We start from the raw sequence: 22,541 nt of genomic DNA, 5'->3' as shown, positions 1-22,541 counted from the left end.
CTATGCCACTGTGAATACACACATTATAGAGCACATCTGTCATGCCCTTTTAGTGTTTTGAAGCAATACTGTCTGTGGGCATCTGTCTTTGGGTGCTGATGGGATGTGCACACCTTCAATAACATGCTATATGCTTGAATGCATATACAGTGGATATAAAAAGTTTACACACCCCTGTTAAAATGCCAGGTTTTTGTGATATAAAAAAAAATGAGACCACAATAAATAATTTCAAAACTTTTCCCACCTTTAATGTGACCTATAACCTGTACATTTCAATTTGAAAACAAACAAATCTGTTCGGGGAAAAATAAAAAACGTACAATAAGCTGGTTGCACAAATGTGCACACCCTTAAAATAATACTTTGTTGACGCACCTTTTGATATAATTACAACATTCAGACGTCTTGGGTAGGAGTCTATCAGCATGGTACATCTTGACTTGGCAATATTTGTCCACTTATCCTTGCAAAAGTACTCTAAATCTGTCAGATTGTGAGGGCATCTCTTGTGCACAGCCCTCTTCAGGTCACCCCACAGATTTTCTATTGGAATTAGGTCTGGGCTCTGGCTGGGCCATTCCAAAACTTTAACTGTCTTCTGGTGAAGCCATTCTTTTGTTAATTTGGATGTATGCTTGGGGTCACTGTCATGTTGAAAAGTGAAATTCCACTTCATCTTCAGCTTTTGAGCAGATGCCCGAAGGTTCTGCACCAAAATTGACTGGTATTTGGAACTGTTCATAATTCCCTCCCCTTGGACTAAAGCCCCAGTTCCAGCTGAAGAAAAGCAACCCCAAAACATGATACTGCCACCACCATGCTTCACCGCAGGGATAGTGTTCTTTTGGTGATACGAAGTGTTGTTTTTGCACCAAACGTACCTTTTGGAATTGTGGCCAGAAAGTTCAACCTTGGTCTCATCAGACCATAACACATTTTCCCACATGCTTTTGGGAGACTTGATGTATTGTTTTGCAAATTTTTGCCAGGCCTGGTGTTTTTCTGTGTAAGAAAAGGCTTCCGTCTTGCAACCCCACCCCACAGCCCAGAAATATGGAGAATACGGGAGATTGTGTACTACATGTGACAAAAACCAGTACTTGCCAGAAATTCCTGCAGCTCCTTCAGTGTTGCTGTAGGTCTCTTGACAGCCTCCCTGACCAGTTTTCATCTCTTCTGTTCATCCATTTTTGAGGGACGTCCAGTTCTTTGCAACGTCATTGTTGTCCCATATTTTATCCACTTTTTGATGGCTGTCTTCACTGTGTTCCATGGTATATCCAATATTGTGGAAATTTTTTGTACCCTTCTCCTGACTGATACCTTTTCAACAATGAGATCCCTTTGATGCTTTGTAAGCTCTCTGCGAACCATGGCTTTTGCTATAGCAGGCAACTGAGTATATGTCAGAAAACTCCTACTAGGACAGCTGAACTTTATTTGGGGTTAATCAGAGTCTCTTTAATTGATGGCAGGTATGTACCCAAGAAGACTGAATGTTGTAATTAAATCAAAAAATGCTTCAACAAAGTATTAGTTTAAGAGTGTGCACACTTATGCAACCAGCTTATCGTAAATTTTTTATTTTTTATAATTTTCCCCTAACAGATTTGCTTGTTTTTCAACTGAATTGTACAGGTTATAGGTCACATTAAAGGTGGGAAAAATTTGAAATTATTTATTGTGGTCTCATTTTTTTATATCAAAAACCTGCCATTTTAAAAGGGGTGTGTAAACTTTTTATATCCACTGAAAGTGAACTAGTCCTATCATGCTAAAATTTACTGTATAACACTTGGGCAACTGGGGACATTAAGCACTACTTTTCTGCTGTCCCTGATTTTTTCATGGCATATGCTCTTACACTATATATCATTCTGGTTGATAGGACTACGCATTTCATCCCAAATATCACCATCATATGGATTTACTTTCATAGTGCTGTGATCTTTATTGATGTCGAAGGACAATCACAGTTTTGTGGGTCACATTCCCATTTGCATACGTGATTGTGTCTGCAAGTAACAAGTAGTTTAAGTGCTCTGTGGACACTTGTATTCAACGGTTCATAAGTACTAGGCTTGCTGCTCTTGAGGGCCATTTTAAACCTAGCCAGTTTTCCCTTTTCTGCTTAAATGAACCTATCCATTTGGGTTAGAAACTGACCTTACCAATCCCATGGTTGATAACTATATAGTACTCTTAATAAAAATAACTGGGATTGTACCACTGATAATTTGAGGGGCACATACATGGTGTAAAGCATTTAGAAGATGCCTATGTCTATTAGTGCTGCAGGGGGCAGGCCTGGTGTAAATTTTGTGTTTTCCATTCATAAATCCAGGTTGCACTTGAATATGGACAAGGATGAACTTTGTTTTATGTGGATGAACAGTCTGTTCCAGAGCAGCGGTATCCTTTGCAGGATATACCTGTGCCTCCAAATGATTCTGTTGATGTTGCAGAAATTTAGTTGTGGAAGATAGAGGTGATGGAGATGAACTGCTTGAAATGGGTGGTAGGATGCACACTGTGGGACAGACAATGAAATGAGGACATAAGAGAAGAAGCCAAACTAGCTCCAATTGCAGAAAAGGTAATACAAAAAAAAAAAAAAAAAAAGCATATTACAGTGGTTCATTCACATGTACAGAAAAGCAGAAGATAATATGTTGAAGAAGAATGGGGCACATAGGAAGAAAGTAACAGAAAACAAGGGAGTCCAGCAAAGAGGTGGATGGATTGTGTGTGAGAAGATCTGCGACAGTCAGGCATGAGTGTTGAAGAAGGTAGGAGAGTGGCACTGAATAGAGAGAGATGGCAACAGTTGACATGACACCCCAACCTCATGTAGAAAATAGGAAAAAGGAGGTTGATGATGACTATCATAGATAATTTGAGGGAACCCATGCATGGATTAAAGCATTTAGGAGCTACCTCTGTAAATTAGCAATACAGAGGGCAGTCCTGTGGTAAAAAAAAGAAGTTATGTACTCACCATAATGTTCCATCTGTGTTTTCAATCTTCATTTATCCTTTACCTTTGGTGACTATGTTCCAACCCTTGGAACTGGCTCAGCCGTTACATAGCTCGCACCAGCCAAAAACTCTTGAGCTAAGACTCTACCCACAATACCCCTCTCCATATTACCTCAGATTGAGTTTGCACGGACACAGAAAGACAAAGAAATTTGTAAAGAGGCCATGTCCAAGATCAAAACTGATAAAGTTACCAGGACAAAAGTCCAATCCTCCAGAAATCCCATAGGAGGGGAAAGGAGGGTGGGGTGTAAAGGATAAATGAAGATTGAGAGCACACATGGAACATCACAGTGAGCACATATCTTCTTTATTTGATGTTGTCAGTCTCCATTTATCCTTTACCTTTGGGACAGAGTCCCCAGCTACTTTAGGCCCTGGGTAGCCTTATGGAAGGATATTCCTGAGAAACATAGAGCCAAAGGATGCTCTTCTCCTGGAGACCATATCCCATTTGTAACGAGTAATAAAAGTATGCAGAGTGGCTATTGACCTAGTGGAGTGCGCTCTCACTGGCGCTGGTAACTTGAGATTCTTTTTATTGTATATGAAAGTAATACAGTCTATTAACCATTCTGACAAGGTAACTTTGAAACAGATTTTCCAGAGATGGACCAGAGAAAGATACAAATAAATGGCCCGATTTTCTAGATGCTTTAGTTCTGCTGAGATAGAAATGCAATAGTCTGCAAACATCCAGCAGGAAAGAAAAGTCACTAATTCAAAGGGAGTAAGCACTAACGACTGCAAAACCAAGGTCAGATCCCAAGCAGCTAGAGTATCTTTAAAAAGAGGTTTCACTCAGAAAGCCCCTTTCATAAATACTTTACATAATCTATGTGAAATCAGTGAATGGTCTTCAAAGCCATTGTGAAAACTGGAAACAGCAGGTAGTTGGACCATAATAGTGGAAGTAGAAGCTCCTTGATCAAAAAGTATAGCTAGAAACTCCAAATCTTTTCCAACTGGTGCAGAAAGGGGGCTAAGACCATTATCGTACGCCCAAACAGAAAATCTTTTCCACTTGCTTAGGCACAGTTTCCTGGTGGAAGGTCTATGCAAAGCCAGTAACATTTTTTGGACTGGAAAAGATATATTTTTCTGCTTGGCGACTAGTGGAATTGGAGGAGCCAAGCTGTAAGCTTGAGGTTCTGAAGATAGGGGTACACAGTCCTTGCAGATGAGATAGAATATCCGGAACTGGGTCCAGAATCAATGGACGGTGAACCAGATGAGGCCACAGAAAAGGGAACCAGACCTGTCAAGGCCAGAAGGGTGCAATGAGGATCACCTTGCTTCTCAACCTGCTAGCTTTCTTTAAGAAGAAAGGAATCAGAGGGAAGGGGGAAAGGCATAGAAAAGACCCGAGGGCCAATCTCGATGTAAATCATCTCTTGGGGATTCCACTAGAGGGAGAATTAAGGCAAAATACCTGCTACACTTGTTGTTTTGGGGTGATGCAAATAGGTCGCAGCAAGGCTGGCCCCAGTAGTTGAAAATCTCCTTTGCCAATCTGGGATTGAGAGACCACTTGTGAGGCAGGAGAATGCATCTGCTCAATCTGATCGCTATCACGTTTGAACTTCTCGGGATGTGCATTTCTAGGAAAAAGCGGTTGGAAGATATCACTCAATGCCAGACTCTGAGAGCTTCTCATCACAGGGGGTAAGATTTGGGTTCTCCCTCTTTGTTGATGTACAAGACTACAGACATGTTGTCTGACTGAATTGCAATAATTCCTAGAGGGAGGACAGACTGGAAAGCTTATGACACTAACATCACTGCTCTCAGTTCTAGAACTTTGATATGCAGGTTGGCCTCTATATGGGAAAAATGCCTTGGACTGTTCTTCCCAAATAATGTCCCCACCCCATCTGGGAGGCATCCGTGGTCACTATGGCCTTGGACTGAGGTGGGACAAAGGGCTGGCCTAAATGAGCTTCCTCAGATTCCATCCACCAGGATAGGTCCTTCTTGCAAAAACTGGAGATTAGAATGGGGTACATCATTGGATGGGTTAGGATGGACCATTGGGATGCTAGAAGCCATTGTAGTAGCTGCATGTGAAATCTTGCTAGTGGAACTAAGGCGATGGTCACTGCCATGGAACCCAAAGCATGAAGGACTCTGAGTGCAGGAGCCTTGTCTTTGGAAAGAGTAGCCTGTACTTGGGATTTTATTTTCTGTAGCCTGTGAAGAGGAAGGGGAATTACACAAAGATGGTGTTCAGGCTAGATCTTGAGTGGGACTCGGGTGAGATTTTCAGTGATTCACAGTAATGCCCAGATGGGCAAAAAGGTGTAGGATGAAATCTGTTGCTTGAAGAAGTAAATGCCTGGTGGGAGTGGTGATGAGCCAATCATCTAGATAAGGAAACACCCGGAATCCATGTGGTCTCAAGTGAGGCTGCTATTGCACCAAACATTTGTTGAACAGCCAGTGGGCTGTGGTGAGGTCAAAGGTCAAAGGGCAGCACTCTGAAATGGAAGTGACTGTCTTCTAGCAAAAAGCAGAGGAACCTTCTGGAGCATCTGTCCATTTTTATGTGGTAATATGTGTCCTGAAGGTCTATACACCACATCCAATCGTTTTCCTCTAGAAAGGGAAGTAAAGACTGAACTGTGACCATCCGGTATTTTGCTTGCTGAACAAACTTGTTCAGAATGCTGAGATCTAATATTGGTCTCAAGCCCCCTGTCTTTTTTGGCACTAAAAAGAACCTTACGTAAAATCCGAATCCTATCTGGTCTGGTAGAACTTCTTGGATGACTCTTTTTTTCTAGCAGCTTTAGAATCTCTAGGGATGCTTAGCCCCTCTCACTGGGTGGAACATCAGGGAGTTTTCATTTTGATTTTGGAAAGACAATGAAGGGAATATGGTAGCTTCTGGGAATGATCCGTTGCACCCAGGCATCTGTAGTTATTTGGTCACCAGGCTCTTGAGTGCAGCGAAAATCTTCCCCCAACTGTTTCCAGAGGTAAGCATTCGGGCCCCTTTTCAGGAGCGCTGATAGGATTGTCCAGTGAAAGAATCTCTGGAACCCTGATTTTGCAGGACACCTCTGCTGTGGGGTCGTTATCTTCCATTGGAGTCCCCCCTCTGCCCTGAGGACAGCCACCAGCACGTGTGTCGTGAAAAGGCCCCTGGGATTTTTTTGAACTACATCTTGCCACTCCTCTGAGTAGGAACATTGAGGAGCAGAACAATGTACACCCACTGCAGATAGGGTCTTTCCATCTTTCTCACACCTGGCTAGAGTTTCCCTGACTTTGAGGCCAAATAAGGAAGATCTGTAAAAAGAAGTATTGATGAAGGAAGACTTAAATGGCTTCACAAACTTACACAAGCGCATCCAGACGTGACGGCTTATGGCAATGCCTGAACCCGCTGCCCTGGTTGCCACTTTGGCTACGTGAGCAATGAGCCTTATAGATATGTTGGAAATAGACTCCAGGGTGGCTAGCTGGGAGGTCATTTTACCCTGGACCTGCTTAGACACAGCCCTTGTTAGGGTATCTGATAACTCCTTGATCAGATTCCTCTGGAGCCTAGTGAAATGTGCCATAGAGTTCAAAGACCTTAATGTGAAGGTTGATGAAGCATAGACCCATTTTTCAAATCTCTCCATTGTCCTGGACTCTCACTTAGGGGAATGAACAATAGAACTCTCTTCAGCTAGTTCCTTCTTGGTGGCAGCCTCCGCCACCACCATAGCATCTACTGATACCCCTTTTGCCCAGCGCTGGTGGTCGTCTGGAGCAGATAGTATTTTGTCATTTCTCTGGGGAGGAGCAGATAGTATTTTGTCATTTCTCTGGGGAATTGGCTCTACGGAATTAGGAGCCTTCCAAACCCACTGTGTAATCAATTTAATAAGATCATCAGTGGGAGGGTACACCCACAAAGTAGATGGGAGAGCACCAAAAGCCTGCATGTACACTGACTCCTCAGAAGTAGGGTCTTTGGGCTTCCAATTACCCCTCTGTTTTAGAATCTCTAGCATGCCTCCAAAGGAGATGTCTTTTGGGGGTGACCAGGGGGAACTCTCCCCATCATCAAAGTCTGTCTCTTCTGTGACTGATTCCTTGGGGGGAAATCTAAGTGTTTCCTCTTACACGTCTTCTTCCTGGGTGGCTCCTTAGTGAAAATTTCTGAGGAGGACTCAGAAGAAGAGGAGCCCTATGCAGGGGTATCTTGCAAGTTTGGCATCTGCTGTCTGGACGTGGAGATTGGTGGAAGCTCTGGGCAAGGAGTAGTCTTGGGATAAAATTCCAACACAGAAGTGGCCAGCTGAGAGCCTGCAGAAGCTAGTGCTCTCTCCATAACATGGAAAGCAGGCCCCCACACCAAAGAGGGATGGGAGCCTGGAACCAAGGAGGACAACCTTGGAACCAAGGTTACACCCCACCCTGAGAGACCCACCTCCAAAGTAGGAGCCGAGGAACAGCCCACGTCTGCGGAAGTTCCAAGAGTCAATGATGACTCTGAATAAAAAACTGGAGCCAATATGAAGCTCTTGGATCAGACAACTGAGCTACGGCCCTGGGAGTCCGTCACTTCTAACGGAACTGAGGAAGTCCAGGCAAATCCTAGAACCGAAGGGGAAAAAGGTGTCAGCACCTGAACAGCTGGAACCGGGGAGATTGGCGTCAGGGGCTCTTAGCACTCAGAGGTGGATAGAGGATGAAGATTTGATGGGAGTCCTGGGAGAAAAAGGCCCCAACTCCAGAAGGAAAGGGGCCTGGGAAGAGACAGACAGACAGACCCCTGGCCACTAGGAGTTGATCCACCAACCTCACGACTTGGACTTCAGTAAGACTCCTGGAGGATCTGACAGTTAAACCTGAGAGGTATTTTGGTCTTTCATGGAAAGGGCTAGGGAGATGTCCCACACAGGGGTCAATAGATAGAGAATGCACTGTCCTAGGTGTGTAAGTTATGATGTATTTTGGCACCAATAGAGGATCCAGAGTTTGTGGAAGCATAGATGGAGATGCCGGTACCTACTGGGATGACAAAGAAGTCGGTACAAAAGATGGCACCGAGATTTGGGGCGCCATAGAAGACAGTGCCAAGGATGTTGTCTGTTCTGAAAGTCTGCGAATCTTAGCCTTTGGCTCTGTGGAAGCAGTAGGAGTGGAAGGCTTATGCTTTTCTGTCACCAGAACCGAAGGAGACATTGGTACCAAGTGGCCTTTTTTGGTTCCGGAATCAGATTATGAGGAGGAAAGAGTCTGTCTTGGATAAGGCCTCCTCAAAAAAGGACTTAATCAGTCCTTTTAGGATTAATTTATTTTTTACACTGAGTCATAGCCCAGGTACTGTAAGCTTGGCAGATAGGACAGTTTTGGGAAAGATAAGCTGGGCCTAAACAAAAGACACAGGAAGAATGCCCATCAAATCTGGGCATCTTCCGACAGCAATCATGGCACTGCTTAAAACTGGTAGTGCCTTTTGGTTTCCTGGCCATGCTGACAGCATAGGAGGTGTCAACAGGCATATATATGCGCGCGCGCACACACACCCACACACCCACACACACACACACACACACACACACACACACACAAACTGCCAACAATGGTACTGGAAAATTAATAATTGGTAAGAAAACACACTCACGCAACAGAAAAGTGGGTAGAAAGGATAACTAATATATATATATATATATATATATATATATATATATATATATATATATATATATATGAAAAAAAGTTATGCTAAAGCTGAAATATACAATAAAATTTCACTAAGCTGCAAGAAAAAATGGCTGACGGATCTTGCGACAAGAGCAGCAAACGAGATCTGAGGTAATATGGAGAAGAGTACTGTGGGTAGAGGTGCACGCTATGTAACGGCCGAGCCAGTTCTGAGGGTCGGAATCGAGTTCCCAAAGGTAAAGGATAAATGAAGAGCGACGACATCAGATCTTCCCGTTTCCTATGCATAGATCTAAGCTGCACTTGACTATGGACAGAGATGTACTTTGTTTTAGGTGGATGTCAAGTCTGTTCCAGAGCAGCGGTATTGTCTGTAAGACATACTTGTCCCTCTAAACTTTTCTGCTCATGTTGTAGAGGATGTTTAGATCACTAGACCAAGTATTTATGATGCCATTTAACTTGCTGATGTGCAGTAAATACAACAGTAATGGGTTGGAGGATGCCTTGTGCCAGACACAGGTCACCTCTTAGAAATCTATAGGATACAGAGAATAGTGACAGGGCCTTGAGTCAGTCCATGCGGGACACAATGTTTAGGTCTTGTAACTTTTTAGTTGTATCATTTTAGTACGGTATCTCTATGGGCATTCCAGTTGTATGTGTCTAGACAGATGCATTTAGTTGTATCATTTTAGTACGGTATCTCTATGGGCATTCCAGTTGTATGTGTCTAGACAGATGCATGCCAAAGGGGGCATTATATGCAATGACTGGCCAAATTTGAACTGAGTAAAGGGGGACAATGATACCCCCTATGTCTGGACACAATACAGAAAGACTTTATTACAATAATGGGCACATGATGGTCAAAGGTTAAGTCACTGTCCACTCATTGTCCACATACATAAGTTAACAAATCCCGAACTGGTTCAAATCTTAGGTGGTAGTTCCCTGGGATAGATGATTTCACAAAGAATACAATAATGCATTTTTTGGCATTTAGTTTCAGTCCACAATTTCGTCACCAGTTATTTATTTGTAACAAACCTTCCTGCAGGATGGCAAAATCATTTGGGGATTCAGTGATTGCTCCTAGCTTACAGTCATCTGCAAATTTAATCAGACAGAGCTCTTTAGTATTTGCTTTTACTTCAGAAAAGAGGACACCAAACAGGAATGGACCCAGCACAGAACTATGACGAACTCCACTGGTGACTGGCCTGCCATGGACATGTTCCCAGTACACATCACTAGTGACTTAATGTTGGCATGAAAGGTCACTGCTTCAATGGTCTCCTTCTGTGTCAGTTCACATCAATGTCTGTTGACCTATACTCCATGGGAAACTCTCCACTAGATGTTTGTACATCAACTTTCCTTGTCTTCCTACCTCATGTTTCTTGCCCTCAGCTGTTTGCTGGGTTTATCCTGTGCATTTGCATTGTGTCTCTTTCCATTCAATGTAGCTCCCTCTCCTTTTTTCCTGAACTTGCCCTACCCACCCATTCTACAAATAGAAAATGGCAACTAAACTCAGAAAAAAATATTCTTCCCCCAACTGACTACTGCCCTACAGACAGTCTTCTTGTACTTTTATTTGCTTACTGCCCATCTTCCTTACATCTGTCCTCTCTCTCCACTTATTTTGGCTATTTTTTTAAAGCTATGCATGTGTATATATAGGTTTACGTTTATAAAGCCAAATCACAGTGGTACTAATGCTCATATGAGCGACTCGTAACCACGAAAGTGAAAACGGCGATAGTCCTTAATGTTCGAAAAACAGCAAATCGAAAAGCAGATTTGCTGTTTTTCGAACATCAATGTCGAACGAAAAAAAAAAGAAGTGTAAAGCAGGGGGGCAAGCCCCACTACACCCTCACCCCCAACTTTAATATTCTATCTCTGAGATCGCACTACAGTGGGGAAAAGGACCGTTTTCTGAACCCCACTGTTCCGCCCCACAAAGTCGAATGTGCAATGAACGAATGTCACTGTGCATTCGCTTATTACATTCAAACCTTTTTTCGTTTGGCGTTTGCAAACTTTGCCAAAAGCCTTTTGAACAATTGCTGTTCGCCCGAATGTGAATCGCCTTTCTAAAGGCGAACCACAGATATATTTTATATATATATATATATATATATATATATATATATATATATATATATATATATATATATATATACACATACACACACACACACATATATATATATATATATATATATATACATACATATACACACACACACACACATATACACACACGTATTTTGTTGTATTTGATGTTATCCTGTACATGCCACATTGTGTTTGATCCTTCAGCTATTCCATGGTTCGTGGCATAGCTACACCTGTCTATAAACCTATTTACATAATCACAAATATGCCTGTATATCATAGTCTGATGTTGTCTGAACATGTCCATGGTAATATGGGTGACATAAGCTCAACTCCTTTCAGCACTACGCTTACCTCTACTAATTAATGTATCAGCTTGTGGAATCTCTTTCACACCCTTGTGATCTTACTAGGCATTCACAGTATTCCACACACAAGTGTTATGCTACTTCCATTGGAGAGTTCTTCTGGAACACTTTGTATGCTTTCTGAAATAAGGCCTCATATCTGCTACTCTAATGAAAGGGAACAAGTTTCATGATGTGAGGAGAAGCCTAAGAGAAGGGCAGTGTATTCTTTATCCTTACCATACCAGATATTATGCATATTCAACACTGAACCCCCACATATCCCATGTATCCATTTTTTTGAGGTGCCCACATAACTTATACATTTATCTATGGGTTACACTCTAGTTACCCAACAGGAAAAAAGGCCAGTACAGCTGTTCAAAAATCAGGTTATCAAAAGTACTGGCTTTATGTTCAAGATCGCAGCACAGAGGGGATCAGGAATTTTGCCTTTTCCCAACTGTAATGCGATCTCGGAGTGTCTGTATATGTGTTTTATATACATATCTTGGACGACATCTTTATTTTAGTTGATGGTAACATAGAATATAGTGAATTATTGGTAAAATATTTAAATTCAACTACGTCGTTCTTAAAATTCACACATAACTTTGATGCCACCTCTATGGATTATTTGGACATCACACTTACTAAGGACACTGTGTTGGAGAGATTTGTTTCTTCAATTCATAGAAAAAAGACATATTGTAACTCAATGTTACATTATTCAAGTTGCCATCCATACCATCAGAAACGTGCTATTATAAAAGGTCAGTTGGTTCGTGCAGCACGTATCACTACATTGGATGGTGTTTTTGATAATGAATGTGATTTTATTAAGGAAATGTTTTTATCACGTGGCTATCCACTACTTTTGATTAATGATATAATTAATGAAGTTACATTTAAACGACAGACTTTTTTCTATACACCATTGTTGAATAGTATTATAAATGATTCATCTATTGTAAATGGGTCTTTCAACATGGCTCTTGACTTACCTGTTGAGCAACACTCTAGTCTTGTTAAGTTCAATATGTCTTTTATAACTACCTACAATATAAATAGCAATTCTTGTTTTAAGATTTTGAGAAAAAATTGGGACATACTTAAAGGTGATATGAATGTCTACACAAGTGTAGGTGACCGCCCGTTAGTAATTTATAAAAAAGGAAGGAATCTTAAAAATTATTGTGAGAGTATCAGAGCAAAACCTGTTAGAACTCCAGGCATGTATAAATGCCAAGCTTGTAACTATTGTGGTTACATTTTGGAATCTAACAGAGTATTTGTTAATAATTTCTCTTACAATTTGAAACTGAGAAATAATTGTAATTCTAAGATGGTGGTCTATCTTGCTTTGTGTCAGTTTTGTCCAGCTTTCTATGTTGGCAAAACTGAAAGAAAGCTTCGTGAACGTGTTTACGAACACTTGTACGCAATTAGGAAACACAAACTAGAGAACGCCTTAGCGAAACATATTGACCAATTTTCTGATCATTCTTTTAAATTTATTATTGTAGACCAGGTGAATAAAAACCCAAGAGGTGGTCCCGATGCTCTAAAATTAGATGAATTAGAACTTTCTTGGCAAATCAGGCTGAATGCATATAATCAGCCTGGTTTGAATGAGGGTTGTGTTTTAGGTAGTATTTTAAAACTTAAAAGTTTAATGCGTTAAATTTAGGTTAATAATATTTAATTATTAATACATTCATATAATTTTTTCATGTGTAATGCTACTTGTTTTAGTAAAATGTGGGGTTGCCCATTTAAATTTTAATAGATTGTCTATACTCATGGTTAGGGGGTGGTGACTTTGTGCTTCTTTAATGCATTTTCTTTGTTGATTGGTTAATTATTTGCATTTTTATGTATTTAAATGTGTTTTGAAATAATTTGTATTGTCTGATGAAGTTTATGAATTGACATAAACGAAAAGCGCTTAACCTTATTGGTCTCATCTGTGTGCCTTCTTTCACTCTACCCAGTGTTTTGGTGTTGACACTAGTGGTTTAACTAACTCACCCTAATCCGTAATCACAATGTCCCAGTAGAGACACAACCCATAATTCTACATGAACTCTGTTCCATTCATGCACTTCACCTCTATATTAAAAACGTACCTCGCAGACTGGTTTCCACTGAAATGTACGCAGCCAGTCTAACTAATTAACAAATGAAATTACACTGTGGTGGCAAGCCAAAGACACCAATTATGCTTTTTCTTCATTTTATCAGGGGGAGGTAAGCCTCCCTGCGGCCCTCACAAATTAAATGTACTAATTCAGAGATCTCACTACCTTGATGAAAATGACATGTTTATATATAGTTTTATAGTGCTGTGACTGACTACATGTCAGGAACTTATTTTCAGTTTTGTGAGATTCAAAGTTTTAAATTTACGATCTTTTGTAGTTTCGGCTAAGTTGTATCAATGATGTGTGATTCTGTCTTATGAGTTTTCATTCTTTTGAAGTAGACCCATGTCTGTCTCTCTCTCTCTCTCCATATATATATATATATATAGATATATATATAGATATATAGATATATAGATATATATATAGATATATATATATAGATATATAGATATAGATATATGGGTCTACCTCGACCCACCGAAATGACGTAATTTTGCAATCTCATTTTTTCCGAAAAAACACATGACAACACTAAACACATTTATGCAGGGGGGCCAAGCCCCCCTGCAGCCCCCCATGTGATGGGATGCTCCCCACATACTCCCACTACTTATATATTTTCATTCCAAGATCGCACTACAGTGGAGGAAAAGGGAATATTCCCTTATCCGCACTGTGCTGTGATCTACAACAACCTTGGTTGGTTTTCATTGATCCGTTTTTTTTTTTACAAAAGTGCCTTTTCAGATGAATGCACTTTCAGAAAAATGGGACTGCGAAATTACATTTCGGAGAAATGTAATTTTGGTGGGTTGAGGTAGACCCATATATATATATATATATATATATATATATATATATATATATATATATATATATATATATATATATATATATATGCCTACACACACACACACACACACACACGGGTTTCTTAAATTTCATCTAGTCCATATTCAGTGAATCATGGCTTGAAGAACCTATTAGACTGATTCTGGATCCAGCAAATGGGTGGGAGCAGGAAAGTCATGAACTTGCCCCATACAGGATTGCAAGACCTATATTAAAGCCTTTTCTTGAATTTTAGGGGGAGAATAGTGAGCTTGCCTGCCTGCAGGATCCATGTTAAAGTCTATCCACAACATTTGCCAGATTAGGAGTCAGTCAGTTTTATTGAAACATGGTTCATTGAATAGTGGCTCATTGCATTGCCATACATATGCATGCACACAGACACACACACACACACACACACACACATATATATATATATATATATATATATATACATGGATTCATTTCACAAGCTCGAAGTTTCAAAACTTCGAACTGCAAATGGTTGAAACTATAAAAGACTGCAGTTTTGAAACTGAATGTTTTGAATGGAGATCGCTGTACAGTGCAGAACGGGAAATTTACCATTTTCCTCACTGTAGTGTGATCTCTGAGTTGGTATATTTATTCAGCAGGGGGTGTGAGGGCTGCAGGGGTGCTTGCCCCCCTTGCAAGAATGTTAAAAAAAATGTATTTCTTTTTTTTATTACAATTATGAAGTTTCAAAACTTTGACCTACTTCACATACTCAAAGTTTCAAAACTTTGAACTGCAAATGGTCGAGACCATAAGATCAAAGTTTTGAAACTTCAAAATTGTAATAAAAAAAAAAAATTCGGTTTTTGCAGGGGGCGAGTCCCCCTGCACCCCCTGCTAACTAAATATACCAACTACGAGATTGCACTTCAGTGAGGAAAATGGTAAATTTCCCATTTTGTGCTGTACAGTGATCTCCATTCAAAATGTTCAAAGTTTCAAAACTTCAATCTTATGGTCTTGACCATTTGCATTTCGAACTTTTGAAACTTCTAGCTTGTGAACGGAATCCATATATGTATGTATATGTATTTATATATCCATATTTGTTTATATATATATATATATATATATATATATATATATATGTATATGTATATATTCATATACACATATATATGTGTGTGTGTGTGTGTGTGTATATACATATATATATATATATATATATACGGGTCCACTACAGAATCTCGAAAGCTCATAATACCGAAGCCCATAATCCTGAGCCCAAAATCCCGAAAATTCAAAATCCCGAAAGCCCAAAATCCTGAAACTCAAAATCCTGAAAACACAAAATGGACATACGGACGTCATTGTGGCTTTACTATTGTTAGCCCTGTGGTGTTAGGTCATGCGTTGCGTTCAGGTAAGTGTCTTGATTGGTTTTATGTTAGGGTTAGGGGTTTAAGTGAGTTAGGGTTAGAGGCAGGTTAGGCATGTATGCAATAGTGACAAATATTGGGGTTGGCGGTTTAAGTGAGTTAGGGTTAGGGAGGCGGGTCAGGTGAGTGTGCGATAGTGATGGACCTTAGGGTTAGGGTTAGGGTCAGGGTCAGTTGGTAGATATTAGTGTCTTTATATTGACATATTAGCATTATTTGTGTTTTCAGGATTTTGAGTTTCAGGATTTTGGGCTTTCGGGATTTTGAATTTTCGGGATTTTGGGCTCAGGATTATGGGCTTCGGTATTATGAGCTTTCGAGATTCTGTAGTGGACCCATATATACATATATATATATATATATATATATATATATATATATATATATATATATATATATATATATATATATATATATGTGTGTGTGTATATTAGCTAGCTATATATATATATATATATATATATATATATATATATATATATATATATATATTTACACAGTATAAGGCATATAAATAACACTTCAGTCAGGGATGGTATACGCCATGCATTGAACAATTTCATATGTGTTATCTGCATTCAAAAAAATAAACAAACAAAGTAAACAAACATTTTTATACCAAGCCAGGGATGCCATCAGCTTGTATGCTCTTTCTTAAGCTTGCAAGAACTACCTAATGCCTCATAGTTTTATAAAAAAAGGACACAATCCAGTGACATATTTACCACAAAGGTATCTGCTAACTTTTCCACAAGCCCTGAAATGGCAGATATTGGCATTTGTGGTCCGTAGTAAGGAAGCTTTGCAGTAGCAAGAATTGATGTTGGATCCTCTTCAAAAAAAGAGCCATCAACAGATGGAAGTTCCACAGTGCTGTATAAAAAGTAAAATGAAAAACAGAAAAAAAAGTTTCACTAAGCATTATAAATCAAATGCAAAGATTAATGGCATGTACTAGATGCACAATTCAAGAAACTGGCCTTACTGCCTCTCTCCCTGCACTCCTGCCACAGAAACAATATAACAATACATAAAATACCCTGTATGAAAGTACAGTTGTGTAAAATCTTACCATAACAGTAGATGTCTTTCTCTTCACTTTTGCAGTATTCATAACCTAAGGGATCTTCCACCAATGATAGCCCAATGTCCGGCCATTATACCAAAGCCATTAGTGCTTATAGGTGCTGTACATCACACGTATGCTCCCCATGCAAGGCATAGTGCATAAAGGTGACATATGGACATATACTGAAAAAGCCCCTGGAGGAACAGAATACATCAATGACAAGGATGAACATGTGCATCCAGAAGGAAAAATAAAGGAAGAAGGGTCCCTCGGTGAGGAGGGCAAGCAGAACACAAGGCAAGAGTGAGGAAAGAGGGGAAAAGTGGAAGGGACCAAATACTGAAGAGAAGGACATCTACTATTATTGTAAGAGTTTACACAACTGTACTATGTCCTTCCATGTCACTGTTGCAGTACTCTGCATCTAAGGGAGAGTATAAGAGCTCAAGAGAAAGCTTTGAAGAAGAAAGGCAGAGAAGAACCCTCCATGAACCCATGCAGGATAGCACTAGCAAAGCCCTCCCTGGTCCTGGAAACATTGAACGCGTAATGTTCAGTGAAAATATGAAAAAGAGGACTAATTAGCAGTCTTGAGGATAGAACTGGTATCCAGACCCTTGAAAAACGGACTAGAAGAGGCAGCTGCCCTAGTAGAAATGTGCCTTTACAGATGAGGAAAGACAGTTGCCATGACAAGAATAACAAAAGGAGATGGCTTTATAAATCTAGGAGGAGATGGTTTGCTTAGAAACAGCCAAACCCAAAGTCCTGGTATGAAAAGAAACAAAAAGCTGCTCAGCTTTGTGAAGAACTTTAGTTTTATCCCAATAGCATCTGAGCTGTCTACACAGATCCAAGGTGTGAAGGACCTTCTCACTGCCAGACTGTGGAGAAGGAAACAAGGAAAGAGGGCATAAAAGGATTAGTACGAAGAGACACCCTGTCTCTATGAAAAACTAAAAATGGAGGAATAGCTATGAGAGCCTGAAGCTCAGATACTCTCTTAGCTGATGTAAGAGGCAAAAGCATAACAGTCTTCTAAGTATAAAGTTGCAAAGAAGCTGAAAAAGCAAGCTCAAAAGAAGCCTGGATCAACTTCTCAAGAACAAAATTGAGGTCCCAGAAAGGGGAATAGCCTTCCTGAGAGGCTTGATATGAAGGATTCCTTTAAGGAAATTCAAACCTAGAGGAAAGAGGAGGATTTAAAAGCAGACAAGCAGACATTGCTGACAGGTGAGCTTTAAGTGAGGAATATGTCAACCCAGCATGAGCACCTCACAAAAATAAGAGAGAACCAGAGAAGCCCCTACAGAAAGGGGATCCTGATGGTGACAGGGGCACCAGAGAGAAAATCTTTTCTATTTGGGCATATAAGATTTGCTGGTAGTTGGTTTCCTGGCCTCCTGCAGAACCTGAAACACATCTTCAGAAAAGAGGTGCCTAAAAGGGATCAAAATCATATTTCCCACACTGTCGGTTGAAGAGTGCACAGGTGAGGATGGATGAGAGATCCCTTGCCTTGTGTGTAAGTCCACCCTGTGAGGTAACTTGTGATGAATGCCCTTGGCTAAATGCAGCAGAAGAGGCAACCAATGTTGTCTAGGCTAAAAGGGAGTTGCAAACAAGATTTTTGATAACATCCTACTGAATTTTGAAAAGGACCTTTGAAATGAGGGGGAAGGGTAGGGAAAGCATAAAGAAACATCCCCTTCCAAGAAAAGGATAGAGAGTCCATATTCCAAACCACAAGACCTGAGACTCTGGCACAAAATAGCATCAGTTGTCTGTTCAGAGGGGAGGCAAACAGATCTATCTGGAGGAGTACCCCACTGGTGGATAATGTCCAAAAACACATCCCTGTGAAGCATCCATTCATGGGATGAGTTAAGTGGAAAGCTATGTGTCTTCTCTGGAAACCTTGTAGTTGCCATGTGCTTGGGACTGCTTTTGTTTGCCACGTGTTGCATACTATCTACATTTGCTCTGGAGCCAACTGAAACCATGCTCTTGTAACTTGCAAGCATACTCATGTGTTTTTCTCTCACATCATGGATTTGACAAATCTCTATGGCTTTGCTCAATTTTAAATCACTGTCACGAAGTAAAATCTTTCTCACAGCAGCACTGTTAATACCACACACAAGCCTGTCCTTTATCAGCTCATCTTTTAAGTCATCAAACTGACACATTTTAGCTTTGTTTCTCAGGTCAGTTACATAAGCTGCAAATGTTTCCCCTGGTTTCTGATCTGTCATGTAAAACAAATGCCTCTCTAATGTAATATTTGTCTAGGGGTTACACATTTCTCTGAACTCGCACTTCAAACACTCTGGGTCTTCTCTTGAGTCAGCCTGTACAACAATATGACAGTTTTTTCACCTTCTCCTTCATATACTGCAGGTGCATACACAAATGATTACTTTCTTTCGATGGCCTCTGACCCAGCTAGGTTTAGCAAAATGAATGCCCTGGTGTGTGCATCTCTATGTGCATAAGCTGCTTGTATAAAAATATCATACACTTGCTCAAATATTCTCAGATTCTCTGCAATATTCTGATCAAATGCAAGTGGTAGGGGCTTTCGAAATCCATCTGCCATATTAACACATACCAGTGAAGGGTTTTGCAAATAAGCAAAAACATACCCTCATGCACATATGCCAAAAACTTATGCCAGTATTGGTAACGTTGTCCAGTGCCTTTGTGCTTCTGAATTTATACCTTTTGGGCTTTTCAAATTATGTTAATGAACAAACTCATAGTACCTTTGAATAATTGGACTTTGCAAAATAAACTTCTCGGGTGCTTTAACACTCTTGTAATATTGTTTTGAAATGCTAAATGCTAGTCATTTATCATCATTTTAAAAAACATCTGAAACAACTTTACTATGCGAGTGAAATAAACTCTCGGGCACTGTAATACTCTTGTAATATCGTTTTGCAATAAACCACCTCGTATCAGTGTAAGAAACATAACAAATAACTGCATAATGTGAATAAACTAGATCTCTCTTGCCCAAAACTCAATAACATTTCATAGTAGTTGCACTTTGCGAATAACTGCATACAGCAAGAAAACCAAACGGCACAAAAAAAGAAGGGCTAAGGGATGCCTGGAAACTTCTCCTTATTGCAGAAATGCAAACACTTAAAACCACATAAACGCTCCAAAACTGATGTGTTTTTGTCTCATTCATTGAAAAGACTTCATAAGATGTACAAAGAGCCTCACTCTCACTAAACAACAATTCAAACAAGGCAACCAAAGCTAGCCTGCTTTCAAATAAGGAAAAATGTATTGCCATATCCATTTTCTTTATATGAAAGTGGGCTAGCTTTGGTTGCTGTTTGTGGTTCATTAATAAAATTCCTTAATAATGTAAATTATGTGCAATTTTAATGGAAGGATTGGGTGCAATTTTGAACATTTCTAACAGATGGCGCTAGATGAAAAATTAATCGGCTATGTTTATTATCATTTGTTTTAAAATAATAGTGTTTTTATTGCAATTTTAAAGATAGAAATGTATAATTAGTAAATGTGCCAATACACTTGTTTCAATTGTTGTTTAGCGAAAAATGTTATGTTTTTAAAATACCTTTGACATTGTTTTGGAATGTACTGGGATGTTTTGATCAGGTTGGTTAACTGATTATTTAATTGATGTAAAGGGGAGGTATTTAGGGTGGTTAATTAGATCTTGAGTATAATAGGGAATTGGAGTGAGGCTCTTTGTACATCTGATGAAGCCTTTTCAATGACTGAGACGAAAACACATTATTTTTGGAGTGTTTATGTGGTTTTACGTGTTTGCATTTCTGCAATAAAGAGGAGTTTCCAGGCATCCTTAGCCCTTATTTTTTTTGTGCCATTTGGTTTTCCTGGTTGCATTGTGGTTTGGGCACATACCTCAGAGTTGGATTAACTGCATACAGCACACTGAAATGCCCCCTAAATGGAAGTACCTTGCTAGGCAACTCTATACAGTGCAAGAAACACTGTAATGGCGGCACTTTGCAAATAGACACACCCAGCACAAGAAACTTTTCCAAATGGCTATACTTTGTATTTCACAAAATAGTTGCACTTTGCAGAAAATAAACACTTTAAAATACATGCACAGTAATAAGCACACACTGTAAACATTTTTACACATTTTGAGATGCTCAGAATAGCTTTAGTTATGCCATTGATACAATATGAAGTCATAGTTATTCCAAAACATAACCCTTTGCCAAAACATATGCAGTCTTCTTGCTTCACACCTTTGCTTAATGTGCCATTTTTTTCCCCTTATTATATTTGTTTTGCTCGTTTAAGCCCTTTTCATAACCAATGTACTTTTCTTGTCCTCGTTTTACTCTAAACACGCCCAGTTTTGCTTTAAACACACTCGCTTTACTTTAAACATGCTCATTTTATCTTTAAATATACTCGTTTTACTTTACTGTTAATCGTTTCATCAAATATCTTTGTTTTAAACATTTTTTAGCCAACAAACTTTTTGTGCCTTCCACTTACTCAGTAATGCAGTTTGTGCCCTTGTAATGCCCTGTTTTGTCTTTTATATCAAATAAACACTTTGTGCTACTTCTCATTACCTTTGATTCTTTTTGTGCTCGTTTCCCTTAGTTTTACCTTCACTGTCACCTCTGCACCTCATGGCTCTGGATCTTATTCTCTTTGATCCCGGTTTGACACAACAGAAGAGTCTTCATGGGTTCTGTTCAAGCAGCTTTATTTTATACAAACACATCACTATATAAGTTTAGTGACTCTAACTTAAGTAACTTATATACAAACAAACAACTGCATCCCTGGCAGCTCTTACAAAATGGTACTAGAGACTGCATTTGCAGTGTCTGGCATTTATATGTGCACATACAGCCTTGACATACTTCTTAAAGATATAGCACACTTCACTTGCATTCTGATCTACAAGAACTAACTCAAAAAACTACCCTGTGAACAAGTCTGTTACTTTAAAGTCTGAGGTTAATACAGGATTAGAAATGACACAAGACACCAAGGCTCAAACTTAACAATTTATTGAATAAAAATTTACAAGATAAACAGAAAAAGACTAATAAATCATGTACTTACAAGCATATGCATAAACAAAATCATCTTTGCCACTGATAGGGAGACTTCAATCCTATCCAGTGCAGCTATCTGTTCAGTCAAGGCAAGGCCGACACTGGCTCTAAGCTCAGTTCAGGCTGGTACTGTGATCAAATCCAGATGATGATGATTTCCATTTAGCCTTTGAACTTTTTATAGTCTTGAACAAACAATAGGGTCAACAGATTCAACTAATGACATACTGATCACAAGCTCATCATGAGTTGATGGAATATTGTAGAAAATATGACATTACAAGCTCATCATGACTTGATGGAATATTTTAGAAAATTACAGATAATTTCCTAAGTTGTAAACAAGTCTCGTAATGTCTGGTCTTATGCCTTACTTCCCTTTTTCAAAGAACAGTTAGCTCACAAACTTGTGATATAGTTCCTCCTTGAAATCCCCATATTCTGGTAAACATCTTTTAAGCTGATAAACAACTTATAGGTTAACAAAAGTTCAGTAATACCAGTAATCAGTGAGCAAGGCCTGCTCTTAAGCATATTGGATTGTTACAATATTAGCAGCATATAGTGAGGTAGTGGCATGTCAGATCTAGCAATAATCAATCTAGCAATAATTAAACATACACAGTGATATGTGGCTCGAGGCATAACAAAAACTGGTAGACTGTGTGGATCCATCACAGGCCACCCCTTGCATCGAGCAACGTACGCTGTCTATCCCTTATAAAAGTTAAAACTGACAACATCAATTTGTACCTTCTCATCACTTTACAGTAAATGCAGCATGATATTAAGCAAAA

The 22,541-nt window shown here is 39.5% G+C and overlaps 1 protein-coding gene across 1 annotated transcript in view; it reads right to left on the bottom strand.

Annotated features, from left to right (window-relative positions):
* Positions 1 to 22,541, bottom strand: part of CFAP43 (cilia and flagella associated protein 43) — a 3,581,735-nt gene that overhangs the window by 3,142,197 nt on the left and 416,997 nt on the right. Inside the window, exon 5 of the mRNA XM_044055952.1 lies at positions 16,302 to 16,449. Within this exon, the coding sequence (XP_043911887.1) occupies positions 16,302 to 16,449 (148 nt within the window). The remainder of the gene's footprint in view (positions 1 to 16,301; positions 16,450 to 22,541) is intronic.

The sequence above is a fragment of the Protopterus annectens genome, chromosome 14.part0, assembly GCF_019279795.1.
Source record: "Protopterus annectens isolate FY-2018-M chromosome 14.part0, PAN1.0, whole genome shotgun sequence".
Lineage (NCBI taxonomy): Eukaryota > Metazoa > Chordata > Ceratodontiformes > Protopteridae > Protopterus > Protopterus annectens.
This window is presented reverse-complemented; position numbering and strand designations above follow the sequence as displayed.